This window comes from Onychostruthus taczanowskii, unplaced genomic scaffold (assembly GCF_017590055.1).
Source record: "Onychostruthus taczanowskii isolate IOZ18803 unplaced genomic scaffold, ASM1759005v1 scaffold61, whole genome shotgun sequence".
Taxonomy (NCBI): domain Eukaryota; kingdom Metazoa; phylum Chordata; class Aves; order Passeriformes; family Passeridae; genus Onychostruthus; species Onychostruthus taczanowskii.
In genome coordinates, this window is record NW_024503790.1 from 5,579,318 (window position 1) to 5,595,750 (window position 16,433).

The window sequence follows — 16,433 nt, forward strand, 5'->3', positions numbered from 1 at the left end:
GTTTCTTCCAGAGTTGGGAAGGAGGGAATGGAATGGGAATGAAAGTGCAGAGTGCAACAAACACCAAAAAAAAACCAAACCTCACCAAAAAAGACGTTGAAAAAAGGAGATTTTTACATTTCCCAGCTAAAAACTGCCCACGCTGCCAGAGCTGCAGCTGGCACAGGGGAATGGGAAAATTCTGGAGCAGCTGCCAGTGGAAAATGTTGGAATTCCAGGTTTGGAGTTGGAGAAATCGTGTCCGAGTCCTGTGTGAGCTGATGGTTTGGGTGTGGGCAGGACAGAGGGAAAATCCCCAAATTTTGGACGTGTCACTGATTAATTAATTCAATTTTAATTCCTCTACAAGGGATTTTTGGAGAGGGGGAGGGAATTCCCTAAGCTCTGAGCACTAAATGTGATTTTTTGATGTGCTGGAAAGAGGAATGAAGTTCTCCAAGTTGAATTTTTAGGGTGGGGGGAACCTTTTCCTGTTGACCACACAAATTTCACTTTTATACCTTAAATCCCCACCTCTGGGCAAATGGTTTTTGGACTCCCACTGATCAATTCTTGCTCGTTTGTATTAAAAAATAAATCTAGATTTGAAGGCTTGGTGCAGCCAGGGAGTTCTTGAGGGAGTGTTGGAGGGAAACGAGCTCAAAACAACACCTGGAGGCTTTGCAAAGCCAAAAAATCTTCTCCCAAAATCAGAATAAATTGAATTTCTGCCAGAACTCAGCCACCTCCCTTTGGAGCTGCCAGGTGATTTATGTACATTGCCTTTCAGAGAGCAAAAAAAAAGACAAATGAACAGATTTAATGATTGCATTCTCTGCCAGAATGCCCTCCCAGGAAAAGCTGATCCCTTTTCCTACCCTCTGGAATGATCTGGTCCCAATTTGGGCTCTTCCCTCCGTGCCAAGCTGGCATTTCCTTGCCAAGCAATAAGCAGCAGCCTCATTTTAGTTTCATCAGCATCAAAACTTAGCATGACCTTTAGCAAATCAACCTCAGAATTTGTTCTAACTTTTCATTCCAGTTCTCTCCCCCCGGATTTCTCTACTTTTTGTGTTTTGACACCTTTTATTTGCCTTCAGTGCTGGCATTTGACCTCTGGCTGTGCCTGCTGGCACCTGTTTTATTTGAATTTTTAAGCATCTCTAACCATGCCACGTCAGCAGCTCAGGGTGACAGAACGAGTCGTGCAAAATCTTTTTAGGAGTAATTAACCCCTGACTCCAATTAACTGCTCTTCCCTAAATCCAGGCAGGCCTGCACCCCAAGGCCTTTGGGATCAGTGCCCGAGGGGAACAATTTGTTCCCAGTGTTCTGAGGGAGAAACTGAGGCAAGAATTCCATTTTATCAGCTCTTCCCACTCAGTTCTGCTGGAATTATGGATCCACAGCTCCAGGCTGGGATTTGGGAAGTCCGTCCTTGGATACGGAGTCAGAGATTGCAGGATTCTGCTTTTCCCTAAATCCAGCCATGCCTGCATCCCAAAGCCTCTTGGCCCAATGTTCTGAGGGAGAAACCGAGGCAAGAATTCCATTTGAATGGGATCCTCCCCGCGTAACAGCGAGCAGAGTCCACCATCCCGAGGCTTCCTCCAAAGCCTCTTGGCCCAATGTTCTGAGGGAGAAACCGAGGCAAGAATTCCATTTGAATGGGATCCTCCCCGCAAGGAGCAAGCAGAGTCCACCATCCCGAGTCTTCCTCCCGAGGCTTTCAGGGGATGCCATCCTTCCTCTGGCAGCACTGCGAGGGAGGCACTCCCCAGTCGTACATGTAGGAAAGCCTGAGTTTCACCTCCTCCTTACAGAGCTTCCCTTCCTTGGCCAGCGTCTGGTGCTTCTCCAGCATGTCCTCGATGCTCTGCTTGTGAGTCACGATGTATTTGTTGCTGCAGCCGCGCGATTTGTACTCGGTGTCGAAGCGGGGGTCGTGCACTCTCTTCACGTCGACGGGCGCCAGCCACACGCCCAGGGACACGTCCTCGCTCTGCCACAGGTTCAGGTAGTCCCTGCTGAGGCGCAGGTAGCGCACCAGGTCGGCGGAGATCACGTAGCCGCCTCCCAGCGCGTAGGGCAGGTAATAATCACACAGCAGCCAGGCGCTCTCCTTCCACTTCCCGCCGGATTTCACCCGCCCGCGGCCCGAGAAGAAGCCCCAGTAGAGGCGCCGCGGCTCCTTGGCCCTCAGCTCCTCCACCAGCACGTCCAAGCGCACGAAGGTGTCGTCGTCCGCCTTGAGGGCGAACTGGAAGTCCAGGTGCGCATCCAGCCACACGTAGGTCGCCAGCACCTTGGCCGTGAGGTTCTCGTAGGAGTCGCGCAGCTCCGGCAGCAGCAGCAGGTCGCGGTGGCGGCTCTGCTCCAGCTCCAGGCTCCGCAGCTCCTCGGCGCTCAGCCCCGCCGTGCCCACCACGAAGCGGCTCCAGACGTGGCCGCGAGGCGCCTGCCGCGCCGCCGCCATCCAGGTGCTGCGGATGATGCTGCGCCGCTCGCTGTACTTGGGGCCGCTCATCACCACCACGGCCACGAAGGCGCTGCCCTCAGGGCCGGCCGGGGGCGCGGCACGGGCCCCCCGGCCGGGCTGGCCGTGCGGGAGCGCGGGGGGCGCGGGCAGCGGGCGCAGCCCCTCGGAGGTGCACTTGGCGAGGTAGAGCAGGACGGCGGCGCAGAGCGAGAGCCCGCCGAGCCCCAGCGCGGTGCGGTGCCGGCTCAGCCGCCGCAGCGCCTTCATGGCCGCGGGGCCCCTCACGGCCGGCGCCGCCGCCACGCCCGCCGCGTTTAGGCGGGAACGGCGGTACGGCCACCAGGAGGGGACAAGCTTTCTAGGGGAGCGCTCACCGCGCGCCGCTGCCGCGCTGCGGTGGTTTCATGGCTCTGCCCTCGCTTTCCGCCTTCTCCGCGGGGAAGCGGCGGTTCCGTCCGTGCTCCTGCCGCGGCTCCGGCGGTTCTCGCACCGGGGGAAGGGGTGGGAGGAGGGGCCGAGGCCGCAGAGCCTGACGCGGCGGCTGCCATCTTTGAGTAGGGCACGTGAATCCGAAGAGGAGCCATCTTGGGTTTGGGCTCTGCGCCTTGGCCGTGCCTTGTTCATGGAATCATGGAATAGTAAAAGGTTGGGATGGGCTCAAAGCCCATCCAGAGCCACCCCCCGCCATGGGCAGGGACACATTCCACTATCCCAGGCTGCTCCAAGCCTCAATGTCCAACCTGGCCTCGGGCGAGGGATTGGCATTAGATGCTATCTAAGGCCCTTTCCAACCCAAACCATTCCATAATTCAATGAAAACAGCCACACACGCACACAGCCAGGAAGTAGGACATCAACATTTTAACCACGGAGATAAAGACGTGTGCTCTTCCGATCTAAAACAGCCACACACGCACACAGCCAGGAAGTAGGACATCAACATTTTAACCACGGAGATAACGACGGGACCGCCAGGAAAACGCCCCTTTGCCGCTCTCTGCCGGAAATGGCGGCTGCCCTCACCTAAGATGGCCGCCGCGCCTTCCCGCGGCGCGGCGCAGTGACAAAACATCCGCCTCCTCCCCGCTTCCCTCCGCCCTGGCAGCGCCGGGCTCCGTGAGGGCCGTGAGGGGCTCTCAGCGGCGGCCGGGCCCGGGCTGAGCCTCCCCGCGGCCGTCACGGCGCTCGGGGCAGTGTCCGCTCCCTGCCCGGGCGGCTCCCGGTGAGTGCGGGCGGCGCCTCCCGCAGCGCCGCGGGGATCGTGGAGGGCTCCGAGGGGTCCTGAGGGCCCTGAGTGCTCCGAGGGGTTTGGGGGATTTTGAGGGTTCTGAGTGCTCTGAGGGGTCCTGAGGGCCCTGAGTGCTCCGAGGGGTTTGGGGGATTTTGAGGGTTCTGAGGGGTTTGGGGGGGTTTGAGGGCTCTGAGGGATTCTGGGGGCTCTGAGGGGATTGGGTTCCTTGGCGCTCTCTCTGATAGATTTGGGATTATTTTTCTCCCTGGAATGGGGCGGGATGGCCCCTGTGGGTCACTTCCAGGCAGGACACTCAGATTTTGCGGCTCTGTGACAGGATTTGGGATTATTTTTCTCCCTGGAATTGGGTGGGATGGCCCCTGTGGGTCACTCGGATTTTGTGGCTCTGTGACAGGATTTGGGATTATTTTTCTCCCTGGAATGGGGTGGGATGGCCCCTGTGGGTCACTCGGATTTTGTGGCTCTGTGACAGCTCCTCCCCGCCGCTGTTCCCTGGGTGTTTCCAGCTCCTCTTTCTCTTGGATCTGCCCCTATTAATTCCATATATTTATTATTTAATAGGCTTTTTTAATGTCTGGCATCAAAAATTCCTCTGTTTTTGTGTAGGTTTCTCTTAATTTATTCTTGTATATGTGCACACTTGTGTGTATGTATATATATATACACATATATGTACTAAAGCATACATATAAACATGTATATATATATGTATATAAATAAGTTGTGTACCTATATTTATATGTATATAAATAACTTATATACATCTATTTATGTGTATATAAATAAGTTAATAAGCATATATAATGTGCTTATTAACTTATTTATATCTTTTATGTATATATAAATAAGTTAATAAGCACATATGTGTAAATAAGTAAGTTATGAATACTTTATAGATTATTTTAGTTTTTATATGTTCATTAATGACCTCTTGCTTCAGAGTTTAACTTGGTTTTTCTCCTTTTCTCCTTTTGGATCCTTTAGCCTACAGTGACCTTTTGCTTCCAAGTTGAATTTTTTTTTTTCCTTTTAGATCCTTTAACCCACTGTGACCTTTTGCCTCAGAGTTTAATTGGTTTTTTATCTTTTTTCCTTTTAGCTCCCACAGTGATTTCAACAGCAGATAAATAATAAAAAAGGGAAAAAAAAAACCCAAAAAGGCCCAAAATGATGTCAAGACAAGCTTTCCTGTGCAGCTTGGGCTCTCTGTACCTCTCCCTCCTGCTCATCTTCCTCCTGATGGACGTTTACGCCAGGCCTGCCAACCACTCCGTGCTGAAGGACAGGGCAGGGGAGGGCAGGGAGGAGAACGAGATCCTGCCCCCCGACCACCTGAACGGCGTCAAGATGGAGCTGGACGGGCACCTGAACAAGGAGTTCCACCAGGAGGTGTTCCTGGGCAAGGAGCGCGAGGACTTCGAGGAGGACTCGCAGCCCCGCAGGAACAGGAGGAAGCTCGTGGGCATCTTCGCCAAGTGGGTGCTGGGGGTGTCAGTTCTTGGTTTGGCTGGGTGTGGATTGAAGGTGTTGAGGTGTGGTTCATTTTGGGACAGGGGTTTTTTATTTTTTATCAGGAACAGTCTCACTGTCAGTTGTTGGATTTCCTGGGTGTGGATTGAAGGTGTTGAGGTGTGGTTCATTTTGGGACAGGGGTTTTTTATTTTTTATCAGGAACAGTCTCACTGTCAGTTGTTGGATTTCCTGGGTGTGGATTGAAGGTGTTGAGGTGTGGTTCATTTTGGGACAGGGGTTTTTTATTTTTTATCAGGAACAGTCTCACTGTCAGTTGTTGGATTTCCTGGGTGTGGATTGAAGGTGTTGAGGTGTGGTTCATTTTGGGACAGGGGTTTTTTATTTTTTATCAGGAACAGTCTCACTGTCAGTTGTTGGATTTCCTGGGTGTGGATTGAAGGTGTTGAGGTGTGGTTCATTTTGGGACAGGGGTTTTTTATTTTTTATCAGGAACAGTCTCACTGTCAGTTGTTGGATTTCCTGGGTGTGGATTGAAGGTGTTGAGGTGTGGTTCATTTTGGGACAGGGGTTTTTTATTTTTTATCAGGAACAGTCTCACTGTCAGTTGTTGGATTTCCTGGGTGTGGATTGAAGGTGTTGAGGTGTGGTTCATTTTGGGACAGGGGTTTTTTATTTTTTATCAGGAACAGTCTCACTGTCAGTTGTTGGATTTCCTGGGTGTGGATTGAAGGTGTTGAGGTGTGGTTCATTTTGGGACAGGGGTTTTTTATTTTTTATCAGGAACAGTCTCACTGTCAGTTGTTGGATTTCCTGGGTGTGGATTGAAGGTGTTGAGGTGTGGTTCATTTTGGGACAGGGGTTTTTTATTTTTTATCAGGAACAGTCTCACTGTCAGTTGTTGGATTTCCTGGGTGTGGATTGAAGGTGTTGAGGTGTGGTTCATTTTGGGACAGGGGTTTTTTATTTTTTATCAGGAACAGTCTCACTGTCAGTTGTTGGATTTCCTGGGTGTGGATTGAAGGTGTTGAGGTGTGGTTCATTTTGGGACAGGGGTTTTTTATTTTTTATCAGGAACAGTCTCACTGTCAGTTGTTGGATTTCCTGGGTGTGGATTGAAGGTGTTGAGGTGTGGTTCATTTTGGGACAGGGGTTTTTTATTTTTTATCAGGAACAGTCTCACTGTCAGTTGTTGGATTTCCTGGGTGTGGATTGAAGGTGTTGAGGTGTGGTTCATTTTGGGACAGGGGTTTTTTATTTTTTATCAGGAACAGTCTCACTGTCAGTTGTTGGATTTCCTGGGTGTGGATTGAAGGTGTTGAGGTGTGGTTCATTTTGGGACAGGGGTTTTTTATTTTTTATCAGGAACAGTCTCACTGTCAGTTGTTGGATTTCCTGGGTGTGGATTGAAGGTGTTGAGGTGTGGTTCATTTTGGGACAGGGGTTTTTTATTTTTTATCAGGAACAGTCTCACTGTCAGTTGTTGGATTTCCTGGGTGTGGATTGAAGGTGTTGAGGTGCTGGTTCATTTTGGGCTCAGGTGTTTATTATTTTTTATCAGGAACAGTCTCAGTGTCAGTTGTTGGTTTGGCTGGGTGTGCATTGAAGGTGTTGAGGTGCTGGTTCATTTTGGGCTCAGGTGTTTATTATTTTTTATCAGGAACAGTCTCAGTGTCAGTTGTTGGTTTGGCTGGGTGTGGATTGAAGGTGTTGAGGTGTGGTTCATTTTGGGCTCAGGTGTTTATTATTTTTTATCAGGATCAGTCTCAGTGCCAGTTGTTGGTTTGGCTGGGTGTGGATTGAAGGTGTTGAGGTGTGGTTCATTTTGGGCTCAGGTGTTAATTATTTTTTATCAGGAACAGTCTCAGAGCTGTGAGTTCTGTGCCTTTCATCACAAGGCTCTTGCTGCCAGGCCTTTGAAGGCTGGGCTCTCCAGTTGAGAGCTGACACTGGATTGTTTCCCCTCTAACCCAGTGACTGATCCCTGCAAGCTGCAATGTGGATTTTTCTGCCCAATTATAAAATGCCACCCAAACCCAAGAAGAAGAAGGAAGAAGAAACCCTGTGTCCTCCACCCCAACACACTAGAAATCCCAAACCCTAAATTTCCCACCTCCACCACTCTCTGTAATCCATTTCACACTTTTGTGGATTCTGGTCTGTCTTGAAGTTTAGGAAACTTTCTCCATGAATGAGGGGCAAAGTCAGAGCTGCCCTGGGGGTCACCCAGAGCCATTCCATTCCAGGATAGTTACTGAATGCTAAAAAGATTCTAAAATATAAAAGAAAAATAGAAAAAAATATAAAATATAAAGATAAATTATAGATAAATAAATGAAAATCAATAGAAATAAATGTAAAATAAATAAAAATGACAAACACAGCTTGGCCTGAATTGGCCAAAGAGTGGAAACAACTGCCAGCAGAGCCCAGTGAAACAATCTGCAAACACCTTCCAGACAAGCACAACCCAGAAAAAGCAAATGAGACAAGAATTGTTTTCCTTTTCCCTGAGGCCTCTCAGCTCCCCAGGAGGAAAATCCTGGGTGAAGGGATTTTTTCAGAGAATTTGAATGCCACAAGTCAGAAAAAGAACAGGAAAAAAAAAAAAAAAAAAACAAAAAATTGGGAGTTTTGGTGGGTTTGAAGTTGGAAATTCTAACAAAATTGAAAATTTGAATTAATGTTTAAAAATCTGGAATTGAAATTGGGGATTTTAATAGTTCCAAATTGGAAAGTGGAATGAATTTTTTTTTAAATTGGGGATTTTGATTGATATGTTCAGCATATCAATCAAAATTTGGAGTTTTAAATATTTGGAGTTTTAAATATTTCAAAACTGGGAATTCGAATTAATGCTGTCAAAATCAGGAGTTTTAATTCCTGTTTAAAAATTGGGAGTTTTAATACTTCAAAACTGGAAATTTTAGAAAATAGCAAGATAATATTTTCCATTAATGGCTTTTTTAAAAAGTTAATTAATTTCTTTACTGGGTGGAAAAAGATGAAGTTTTATTTTAAGACATTCAAGCATTTTCTTGAATAAAATTCCCATTTTTTTGGGTTTTGTTTCAGCACTTTCAGACAGCAGGTGGCAGAATTGGCTTTATTTGCATTTTTTAATGAAAACACCTCCAATTAATACCACAAGGGGGATAAACTTTCAAAGTTTTATTGGCGCCAACTTTGCCTTGAATAAATAAAATTCATTAAAGCAATTATTAAATAAATATTAAATAAATGATAAAAGCATCTCCCTGGTGGAAGCTGTGATCTTGAAACTCCCCAAATCTGCATTTTTTGGGGTTGTTTATCTCTTTCACATTTAGTTGACATTTCAAGGCAGATCACATCTTGAATAATTGAAGTTTCAATCAAAACAACTCAGTGATGCCAGCAGATAAAGGCCAGAGTCACAGTGGTTTTTCTTTGACTTTTGAAAAAAAGTGGTTTTGAGGTGCTTTAAATAGAATTTGAAAGGGTAACAAAATAAAATCTGATTTTGAGTGACATTTTGAATTACAGAGAGTGGGTTGGGGGTGCTTTAAATAGAATTTAAAAGGGTAGCAAAATAAAATCTGATTTTTTTTTAGTGATATTTGAAATATTTATTTCATGCTCAAAAAAAAAACCACCTTTCAAAGTGGCAGAAATATGGATTTATTTTGGGTTTTGAACTGTAATTTTTAAATTAATTTTGAGAATTGATGAGATTGGATTTTCCTGATCATTTTAATCAGGAAAAATGGAATTCTGCAGCTCTGAATCCAAGGAATTCCAGAAAACTCATGGAGAACAAATGGATGTGCAGTGTTGAAATGTGTAAAAAAATAAAAATTCAATTAAATTTGAAAAAAAAAAGGGCTTGGAAAGAGAAATTGAGAGAGAATTCAGGGTCTGGAAGAAAATTCTTCCAATTCTGAATTTGGAATGACCCAAAATTCCCTCAGGAATGATTAGTGGGAAAAAATTCCCTCAAAAACACCTTTTAATTCCAGGAAAAAATTCACTGAGTAATGACCTAAATCTTGCTAAATTAAATTAAATTAATTAAATTATTTACTTTAATTCTGAACTAAAGGCTGATCTGCCACTTGTTTCTCACAGAGAGTCAAAAATATTCATTTTCCTGTGAATTCCTGCTGAATAAAACAATTTATAAACCAAAAACCAACCAGATCTTTCCCTGCTGAACTCCAAATTGAAATCCTGTTTCTTTTTCCTCCCTAGGGTGGATATAAATAATGATAAAAAAATCAGTGCCAAGGAAATGCAACGTTGGATCATGGAAAAAACAGATGAGCATTTCCAGGAGGCCGTGGAGGAGAACAAAATGCATTTCAGAGCTGTGGATCCTGATGGGGATGGTAAAATCACCTTTTTTTCCCTCCAAAAAAATCACTTTTTAAGTCAGTTCTGGGATCTAGAATTTATTTTTGGGATCAAATTTAGGTTGGGAATCCCAAATTTGGATTTTTGTGGGAAAGGATGTGCTGCAGGCAGTTCTTTGTTTCAGAAAGAATTTAAAAAAAAAAGAATAAATCGAATTTTGGACAAAATTTTATGGCTAAAAAAACCCCAAAAATGAATCAGGTGACAGCTTTTATGTTGTCATTCCTAAAATTCAGCGTGGGGTTGTGATGCTGGACTAAAAAAACTTGAAAATTTGTTGATTTTGAAAGAATTCAATCCAAAATTCATCATTTCAGGTTGAAATGTTCTCAATTCCAGGTCACGTTTCTTGGGACGAATATAAAATCAAATTCTTGGCAAGCAAAGGCTTCAATGAGAAGGAAATTGCAGAGAAAATCAAAAACAACGAGGAATTGAAAATAGATGAAGAAAGTAAGTGCAGAGTGGGGTTTTGGGGCTGAAAACCTGAGGGTGAGAATGGAAATGGGAGGGAAATGTTTGGGTTCTGCTCAACAGAGGAGGAGTGAAATAATAACCCAAAAATTCTGCAGTTTTTAGTGTAAAATGTGCTGAGAAAATGAGTTTTTTTTTTGGAGGAATCTTCCTGTTTTCCCCCTTAATAAAAATTAAAAAACTGCTTTTTTTCCACATAAAATTTGGTGTGAAAATGACATTTTTTAGAGGAATCTTCCTGTTTTCCCTTAAAGAAATATTTAAATTGATTCTAAAATAAGCCCCAAAAATGAAGTCAAAAGACACAAATCCTTCCTTCGTTGCGACCAGAATCTGCCATGAAAATTGCAATTTTTAGGAGGAATCTCCTTCAAAAACAAAAAATTCAGATTTCCTCTAAAATCCCCCCAAAACTGAAGTCAGAAGACACAAATCCCACATTGTTCCTGCCCAGAATCTGCCGTGAAAATTGCAATTTTTAAGGGCAATCTGCCAGGAAAATTGCAGTTTTTAAGGGAAATCTGCCAGGAAAATTGCAATTTTTAAGGAAAATCTGCCATGAAAATTGCAATTTTTAAGGGAAATCTGCCAGGAAAATTGCAATTTTTAAGGGAAATCTGCCAGGAAAATTGCAATTTTTAAGGGAAATCTGCCATGAAAATTGCAACTTTTAATGGCATTCCCCCTGAAATAAACTTGAATTTATTCAAAACTCCCCCCAAAAAATTGAAGTCAAAGGACACAAACCCCACATTGTTCCTGACCGCAATCTGCCATGAAAATTGGATTTTTTAAGAGGAATTTTCCTTTTTTTTTCCCCTTCAAACAACATTTGAGTTTCCTGTAAAATCCCCCCTGCACCTTTCCCTTTCCCCGCAGGGATGAGTCATTTCCAAATTGCTTCGGTGACATTTTCCAGTGCTGAAAAAACGCCTGAAATGCAGAAAAAAGGAGCTGAGAGTGTGCAGGGAAATCACCTGGGGCTGATTCCAGGAACCCCAGAGCTGCTGAGTCAGCACCTCGAGTCTGCACCTGAGCCCCAAAATCTTCTGTAGGAAAATCAAATTGTTCATCCTCCACTTCCTCAGGGGGTTTTTCTTCTCCTCCAAGCACTGTAAAAGTGATTTTTGGGTTTTTTTTACTGTGACAATTGGAGTCCTGAAAGTGGATTGGGACAACTGAAATCCTAAAAAATGGATTAGGGCAACTGAAATCATTTCCAAATTGCTTCGGTGACATTTTCCAGTGCTGAAAAAACGCCTGAAATGCAGAAAAAAGGAGCTGAGAGTGTGCAGGGAAATCACCTGGGGCTGATTCCAGGAACCCCAGAGCTGCTGAGTCAGCACCTCAAGTCTGCACCTGAGCCCCAAAATCTTCTGTAGGAAAATCAAATTATTCATCCTCCACTTCCTCAGGGGGTTTTTCTTCTCCTCCAAGCACTGTAAAAGTGATTTTTGGGTTTTTTTTTTTACTGTGACAATTGAAATCCTGAAAGTGGATTGGGACAACTGAAATCCTAAAAAATGGATTAGGGCAACTGAAATCCTAAAAAATTGGTTGTTCCAATGGAAATTTGAAAATGTGATTGTGCCAAATCCTACAAATGGATGGGGGCAGTGGCAGCCTTTGGGATGAGCTGCAATCCCAAATGTGTGAGTGCAGGGTTTGGGATGAGCTGCAATCCCAAATGTGTGAGTGCAGGGTTTGGGATGAGCTGCAATCCCAAATGTGTGGGTGCAGCCTTTGGGATGAGTGGGATGCAGTCCCAGCCCTGCAGTTGCAGCCTTTGGGATGAGCTGCAATCCCAGCCCTGCAGCTGCAGCCTTTGGGATGCAGTCCCAGCCCTGCAGCTGCAGCCTTTGGGATGCAGTCCCAGCCCTGCGGGTGCCGTTGCAGCGCAGGAAGTGCTGGACAACCTGAAGGATCGCTGGTACCAGGCGGACAATCCCCCCCCGGACCTGCTGCTGAGCGAGCAGGAGTTCCTGTCCTTCCTGCACCCCGAGCACAGCCGCGGCATGCTGCACTTCATGGTGCAGGAGATCGTCCGCGATCTGGGTAAGCTGGGATGCCCGGGAATTCTGTCCATGCATTCCATTTTTAGGTGGATTTCGGGAGGGTTTTGCATGGAATAGTCAGGTGGAGTCCCATGCATTCCCATTTTTATGTGGATTTTGGGAGGGAGCAGTCTGGTGGACTTCCATGGATCCCATTTTTATGTGGGTATTTGGGGCGTGCTGCACTTCATGGTGCAGGAGATCGTCCGCCATCTAGGTAAGCTGGGATTTCCCAGGAATTTTCTCCATGGATTCTGGATTCTGTGGATTTTGGGAGGGTTCTACATGGAATAGTCAGGTGGAGTTCCATGGATGCCCACTGTATCCATGGATTCCCATTTTTATTTGGATATTTGGGGCGTGCTGCACTTCATGGTGCAGGAGATCGTCCGCCATCTAGGTAAGCTGGGATTCCCGGGAATTCTGTCCATGCATTCCCATTTTTATGTGGATTTTGGGAGGAAGCAGTCTGGTGGAGTTCCGTGGATTCCATTTTTATGTGGATTTTGGGAGGGAGCAGGCTGGTGGAGTTCCATGGATTCCATTTTTATGCGGATTTTGGGAGGGAGCAGGCTGGTGGAGTTCCATGGATTCCATTTTTATGCGGATTTTGGGAGGGAGCAGTCTGGTGGGGTTCCGTGGATTCCATTTTTATTTGGATATTTGGGGCGTGCTGCACTTCATGGTGCAGGAGATCGTCCGCGATCTGGGATTTCCTGGGAATTGTATCCATGGATTCCTGGTTTTTATGTGGATTTCGGGAGGGTTTTGCATGGTGTAGTCTGGGGGGGTCCCCTGCATTCCCATTTTTATGTGGATTTCGGGAAGGGTTTGCATTGAATAGTCTGGGGGAGTCCCATGCATTCCCATTTTTATGTGGATTTCGGGAAGGGTTTGCATTGAATAGTCTGGGGGAGTCCCATGCATTCCCATTTTTATGTGGGTATTGGGATGGGTTTGGTTTTTTTCACAGATCAGTAAGAAATTCCCATTTTTATGGGATTTCAACGAATACATGATAAATTTTAGTGGTTTTTTTAAGGGGAATGAAGTGAACCTGTTACAACCCGTGTGTTTTTCCCAGATCAGGACGGGGATAAGAAGCTGACCCTGTCAGAGTTCATCTCCCTGCCCGTGGGCACGGTGGAGAACCAGCAGGCCCAGGACATCGACGACGACTGGGTGAGGGACAGGAGGAAGGAATTCCAGGAGGTCATCGACGCCAACCGCGACGGCATCGTCACCATGGAGGAGCTGGAGGTGAATCCTCGTCCTTTTCCAGCCAATTATTCCGAAACACGGCTTTGAAAACCTCACAAATTCACTTTCAGATCGTTTTTTTAATTTAAAAAATGGATATTTTGATTTGATTTTAATTTCGTGTTAATTGGATTTTAATTTCGTGTTAATTTCGTGTTATTTTTATTTTAAAATAGTCTGTGGCAACGGGCAAGAGAGCAAGAAAAATGAGTGAATTTCTGTTCTGAAAATTGATAATCCTTCATTTTTAACTGGAATTTGATCCCGAGTTCAATTTGCAGCCCAAATTCCACAAATGCTCCTTGGAATGAGCCGAAAAAATCCTGGATTTCTGTGGGAGCGGCCAAAGAAGCAGGAAAAATGAGAGAATTTCTGTTCTGAAAATGAATTTTTAATTGGAGTTTGATCCTGAGTTTAATCTGCAGCCCGAATTCCAGAAATATTTCTTGGAGTGAGCTGAAAAAAAATGGGGATTTCTGTGGGAACAGCCAAAGCAGGAAATACGAGAAAATTTAGGTCCTGCAAATAAATTTTTAACTGGAATTCAATCCTGACTTTAATTTGCAGCCCAAATTCCAGAAATATTCCTCGGAATGAGCCCCAAAATTCCAGATTTCTTTGGGAGCAGCCTAGAAACCAGGAAAAATAATAGAATTTACATTCTGCAAATTGATAATCGTTGATTTTTAACTGGAATTCGATCCCGAGTTTAATTCGCAGCCCAAATTCCACAAATATTTCACAGAATGACCCAAAAAAATCCCAGATTTCTTTGGGAACAGCCTAAAAACCAAGAAAAAACCACCATTGAACCCTTCTTAAAGACCTTCACCCCACTTGGGGCTGAGGTGGGATTTTTTGGGAGCAGAGCCAGGGCTGGTCTCAGGTGCTTTTTCCATGTTTTTCCCAGGAATACATGGATCCCATGAACGAGCACAACGCGCTGAACGAGGCGCGGCAGATGATCGCCGTGGCCGACGAGAACCAGAACCACCACCTGGAGCTGGAGGAGATCCTCAAGTACAGCGAGTACTTCACCGGCAGCAAACTCATGGATTACGCCCGCAACGTCCACGAGGAATTCTGAGCTTCCTCCCCCTTTTCCAGAATTTTCTGTTCTCCTCCCAACCTCCCCCCAAAAAAAAATATCCCAGGGAAGAAGGATTCAGAAGAAGGAGCGGCGGGAATCGGTCGTCGCGGATTCTCGATTTTCCGTCCGTCCCTGCGGGCTCCTTGGAGGGGTTTTTCCTGCTGGGAAAAAATGGTGGGAATTCCTGGATTCAGGTAGTTTTCCTCCTTGGTTTGGGGGGGTTGAAGCCAGCTGGAATTCTGGGTGGGGAGGATCCTGGAATATTCCCTGGTTTCCTTCAGCTGTTGATCCAGGGGATCCCAAATAAAGGTTGGATTTTGGGAAGGGAACGGTGATTCCAAGGAATGTTTGTCCTCCACACCCAATTCCATTGGGGAAATTCCTTAAATTTATTCCCTTGTTGCCCTCACAGCTGTTGATCCAGGGGATCCCAAATAATGGTTGGATTTTGGGAATTTTGGTGGTTCCAAGGAATGTTTGGTCTCCTGGGAACTGCCCTCACAGCTGTTGATCCAGGGGATCCCAAATAAAACTTGGATTTTGGGATGGGAATGGTGATTCCAAGGAATGTTTGTCCTCCACACCCAATTCCATTTGGGACGCTCCTTAAATATTTGTTTCCCTCAGCTGCTGATCCAGGGAATCCCAAATAAAGGTTTGATTTTGGGAATTTTGGTAGTCCCAAGGAATGTTTGTCCTCCTGGGAATATCCACACTCAATTCCAGTGTTTTTCTCAACTTCCTGAAGAGTTGTTGGGAATTTAATGGAATTTTTTCCGGGAGCTGTGGGAAAGAATTTATTTGAAATGTTACAGAAAAACTTTTTGGAATTAAATTTTTAAAAAATCAAATAACATTAATTAAGATTAAATTAATATAAAATGACATTGTTTTGTTGACATCTGCACTGGGAGTGGGAGATCATGGTTTTAAAAATATCAGATTTCGGTCAAAAAACAAAAAATTGGGAAGTTTTTTTGGGAATTTTAAGCTATTGGACAGAGCAGTGGGAATTCCCATGGAGTTTGATGGCTGCTTAATTAATATTCACTGCTAAAATTAATGAGCTCTGTGTTAATTAATTCTGTTAATGAGCTGCTGATGATGATTTGGGGGAAATTCCAGGCTTTGGATGAGCTCTTTCCCAAATAAAATTGATTTTTCCCTCTGCTTACATCTTTCCTGGGAAAAACCCCTCTTTGGGAAAGAATTCCTGAAAATCTGAGATGTTTTATTTGATTAAATTTATTCTTAATATAATGTAAATACAGGAACTGCTGTCCCTCTTTCCCTTTTCCTGCTCTTTATTTGATGTTTTTATTAAATTCCTTGGATAAAAGGTTTTATATCCATTTTTTTTTGTTTGTTTTCCATTAAATATTTCTCTCCATGCTTTGGAAATTCTGCTGCTTTTAAGGTTTGTCAGGGCTGGAGGGGATAAGAGGAATAAATTCCATGGATAATCTCCGATAAAATGAGTTTAAACACAAAAATTCCAGTAAAATCAGCTGATAATTGTAATTTATCTATGAAGAGATTTTGCCAACACCATCCCAGTTTAATTTTGGGACAACACGAGCATTCTAATCTCCGATTCCCAGTATTTTCTGGAGTCGGTGAAGGTAAAGCTGCAATTCCAGGCAGCTGGAACACCTAAAATTGAGAGCCTGGATCCCATTCTAATAGGCTGAAAAATGAAATTCCTTAATTCCCACTATTTTGTGGATTCAGTGATGCCAGGGAGCTCTCCTAGAACTTAACTGAGCTCCTGGCTGGAACTCCAGCAGTCTGGAAAACGGAATTCCCGCTATTTCCCCACCTCAGCCAGGACATTCCCACAGCGCTCCTCCATACCTGCTTTTCCAGCCATTCCCACCGGGATTTCCCTCGCTTGAGGGCTCCTTTTACCCCTTAAACCCTTCTCAAGCTCAGCATTTCCTTTTCCTGCTGAAAAACCCCAAACCGGGAGCGGGAAGGGGCGTG

The 16,433-nt window shown here is 45.0% G+C and overlaps 2 protein-coding genes across 2 annotated transcripts; one reads left to right on the forward strand and one right to left on the reverse strand.

Moving 5' to 3' along the window:
- Nucleotides 1-1,617: 1,617 nt before the first annotated feature.
- Nucleotides 1,618-3,007, reverse strand: B3GALT6 (beta-1,3-galactosyltransferase 6). Its single transcript, XM_041419815.1, has one exon. It carries the CDS (start codon nucleotides 2,723-2,725, stop codon nucleotides 1,709-1,711), a length of 1,017 nt encoding a protein of 338 aa, XP_041275749.1. The 5' UTR covers nucleotides 2,726-3,007; the 3' UTR covers nucleotides 1,618-1,708.
- Nucleotides 3,008-3,521: 514 nt separating this feature from the next.
- On the forward strand, nucleotides 3,522-15,120 carry SDF4 (stromal cell derived factor 4). The gene is made up of 7 exons (XM_041419761.1): nucleotides 3,522-3,680; nucleotides 4,810-5,185; nucleotides 9,411-9,547; nucleotides 9,912-10,025; nucleotides 11,943-12,101; nucleotides 13,185-13,360; nucleotides 14,271-15,120. Exons 2-7 carry the CDS (start codon nucleotides 4,878-4,880, stop codon nucleotides 14,445-14,447), a joined length of 1,071 nt encoding a protein of 356 aa, XP_041275695.1. The 5' UTR covers nucleotides 3,522-3,680; nucleotides 4,810-4,877; the 3' UTR covers nucleotides 14,448-15,120.
- The last annotated feature ends 1,313 nt before the right edge of the window (nucleotides 15,121-16,433 follow it).

Coding starts and splice junctions, on each gene's coding strand:
- B3GALT6 (XM_041419815.1), bottom strand. CDS start 2,725: ATGAAGGCGCTGCGGCGGCTGAGCCGGCACCGCACCGCGCTGGGGCTC.
- SDF4 (XM_041419761.1), top strand. CDS start 4,878: ATGATGTCAAGACAAGCTTTCCTGTGCAGCTTGGGCTCTCTGTACCTC. Junction 10,026..11,942: donor ATTGAAAATAGATGAAGAAA/GTAAGTGCAGAG, acceptor GTGCCGTTGCAG/CGCAGGAAGTGCTGGACAAC. Junction 12,102..13,184: donor GGAGATCGTCCGCGATCTGG/GTAAGCTGGGAT, acceptor TGTTTTTCCCAG/ATCAGGACGGGGATAAGAAG.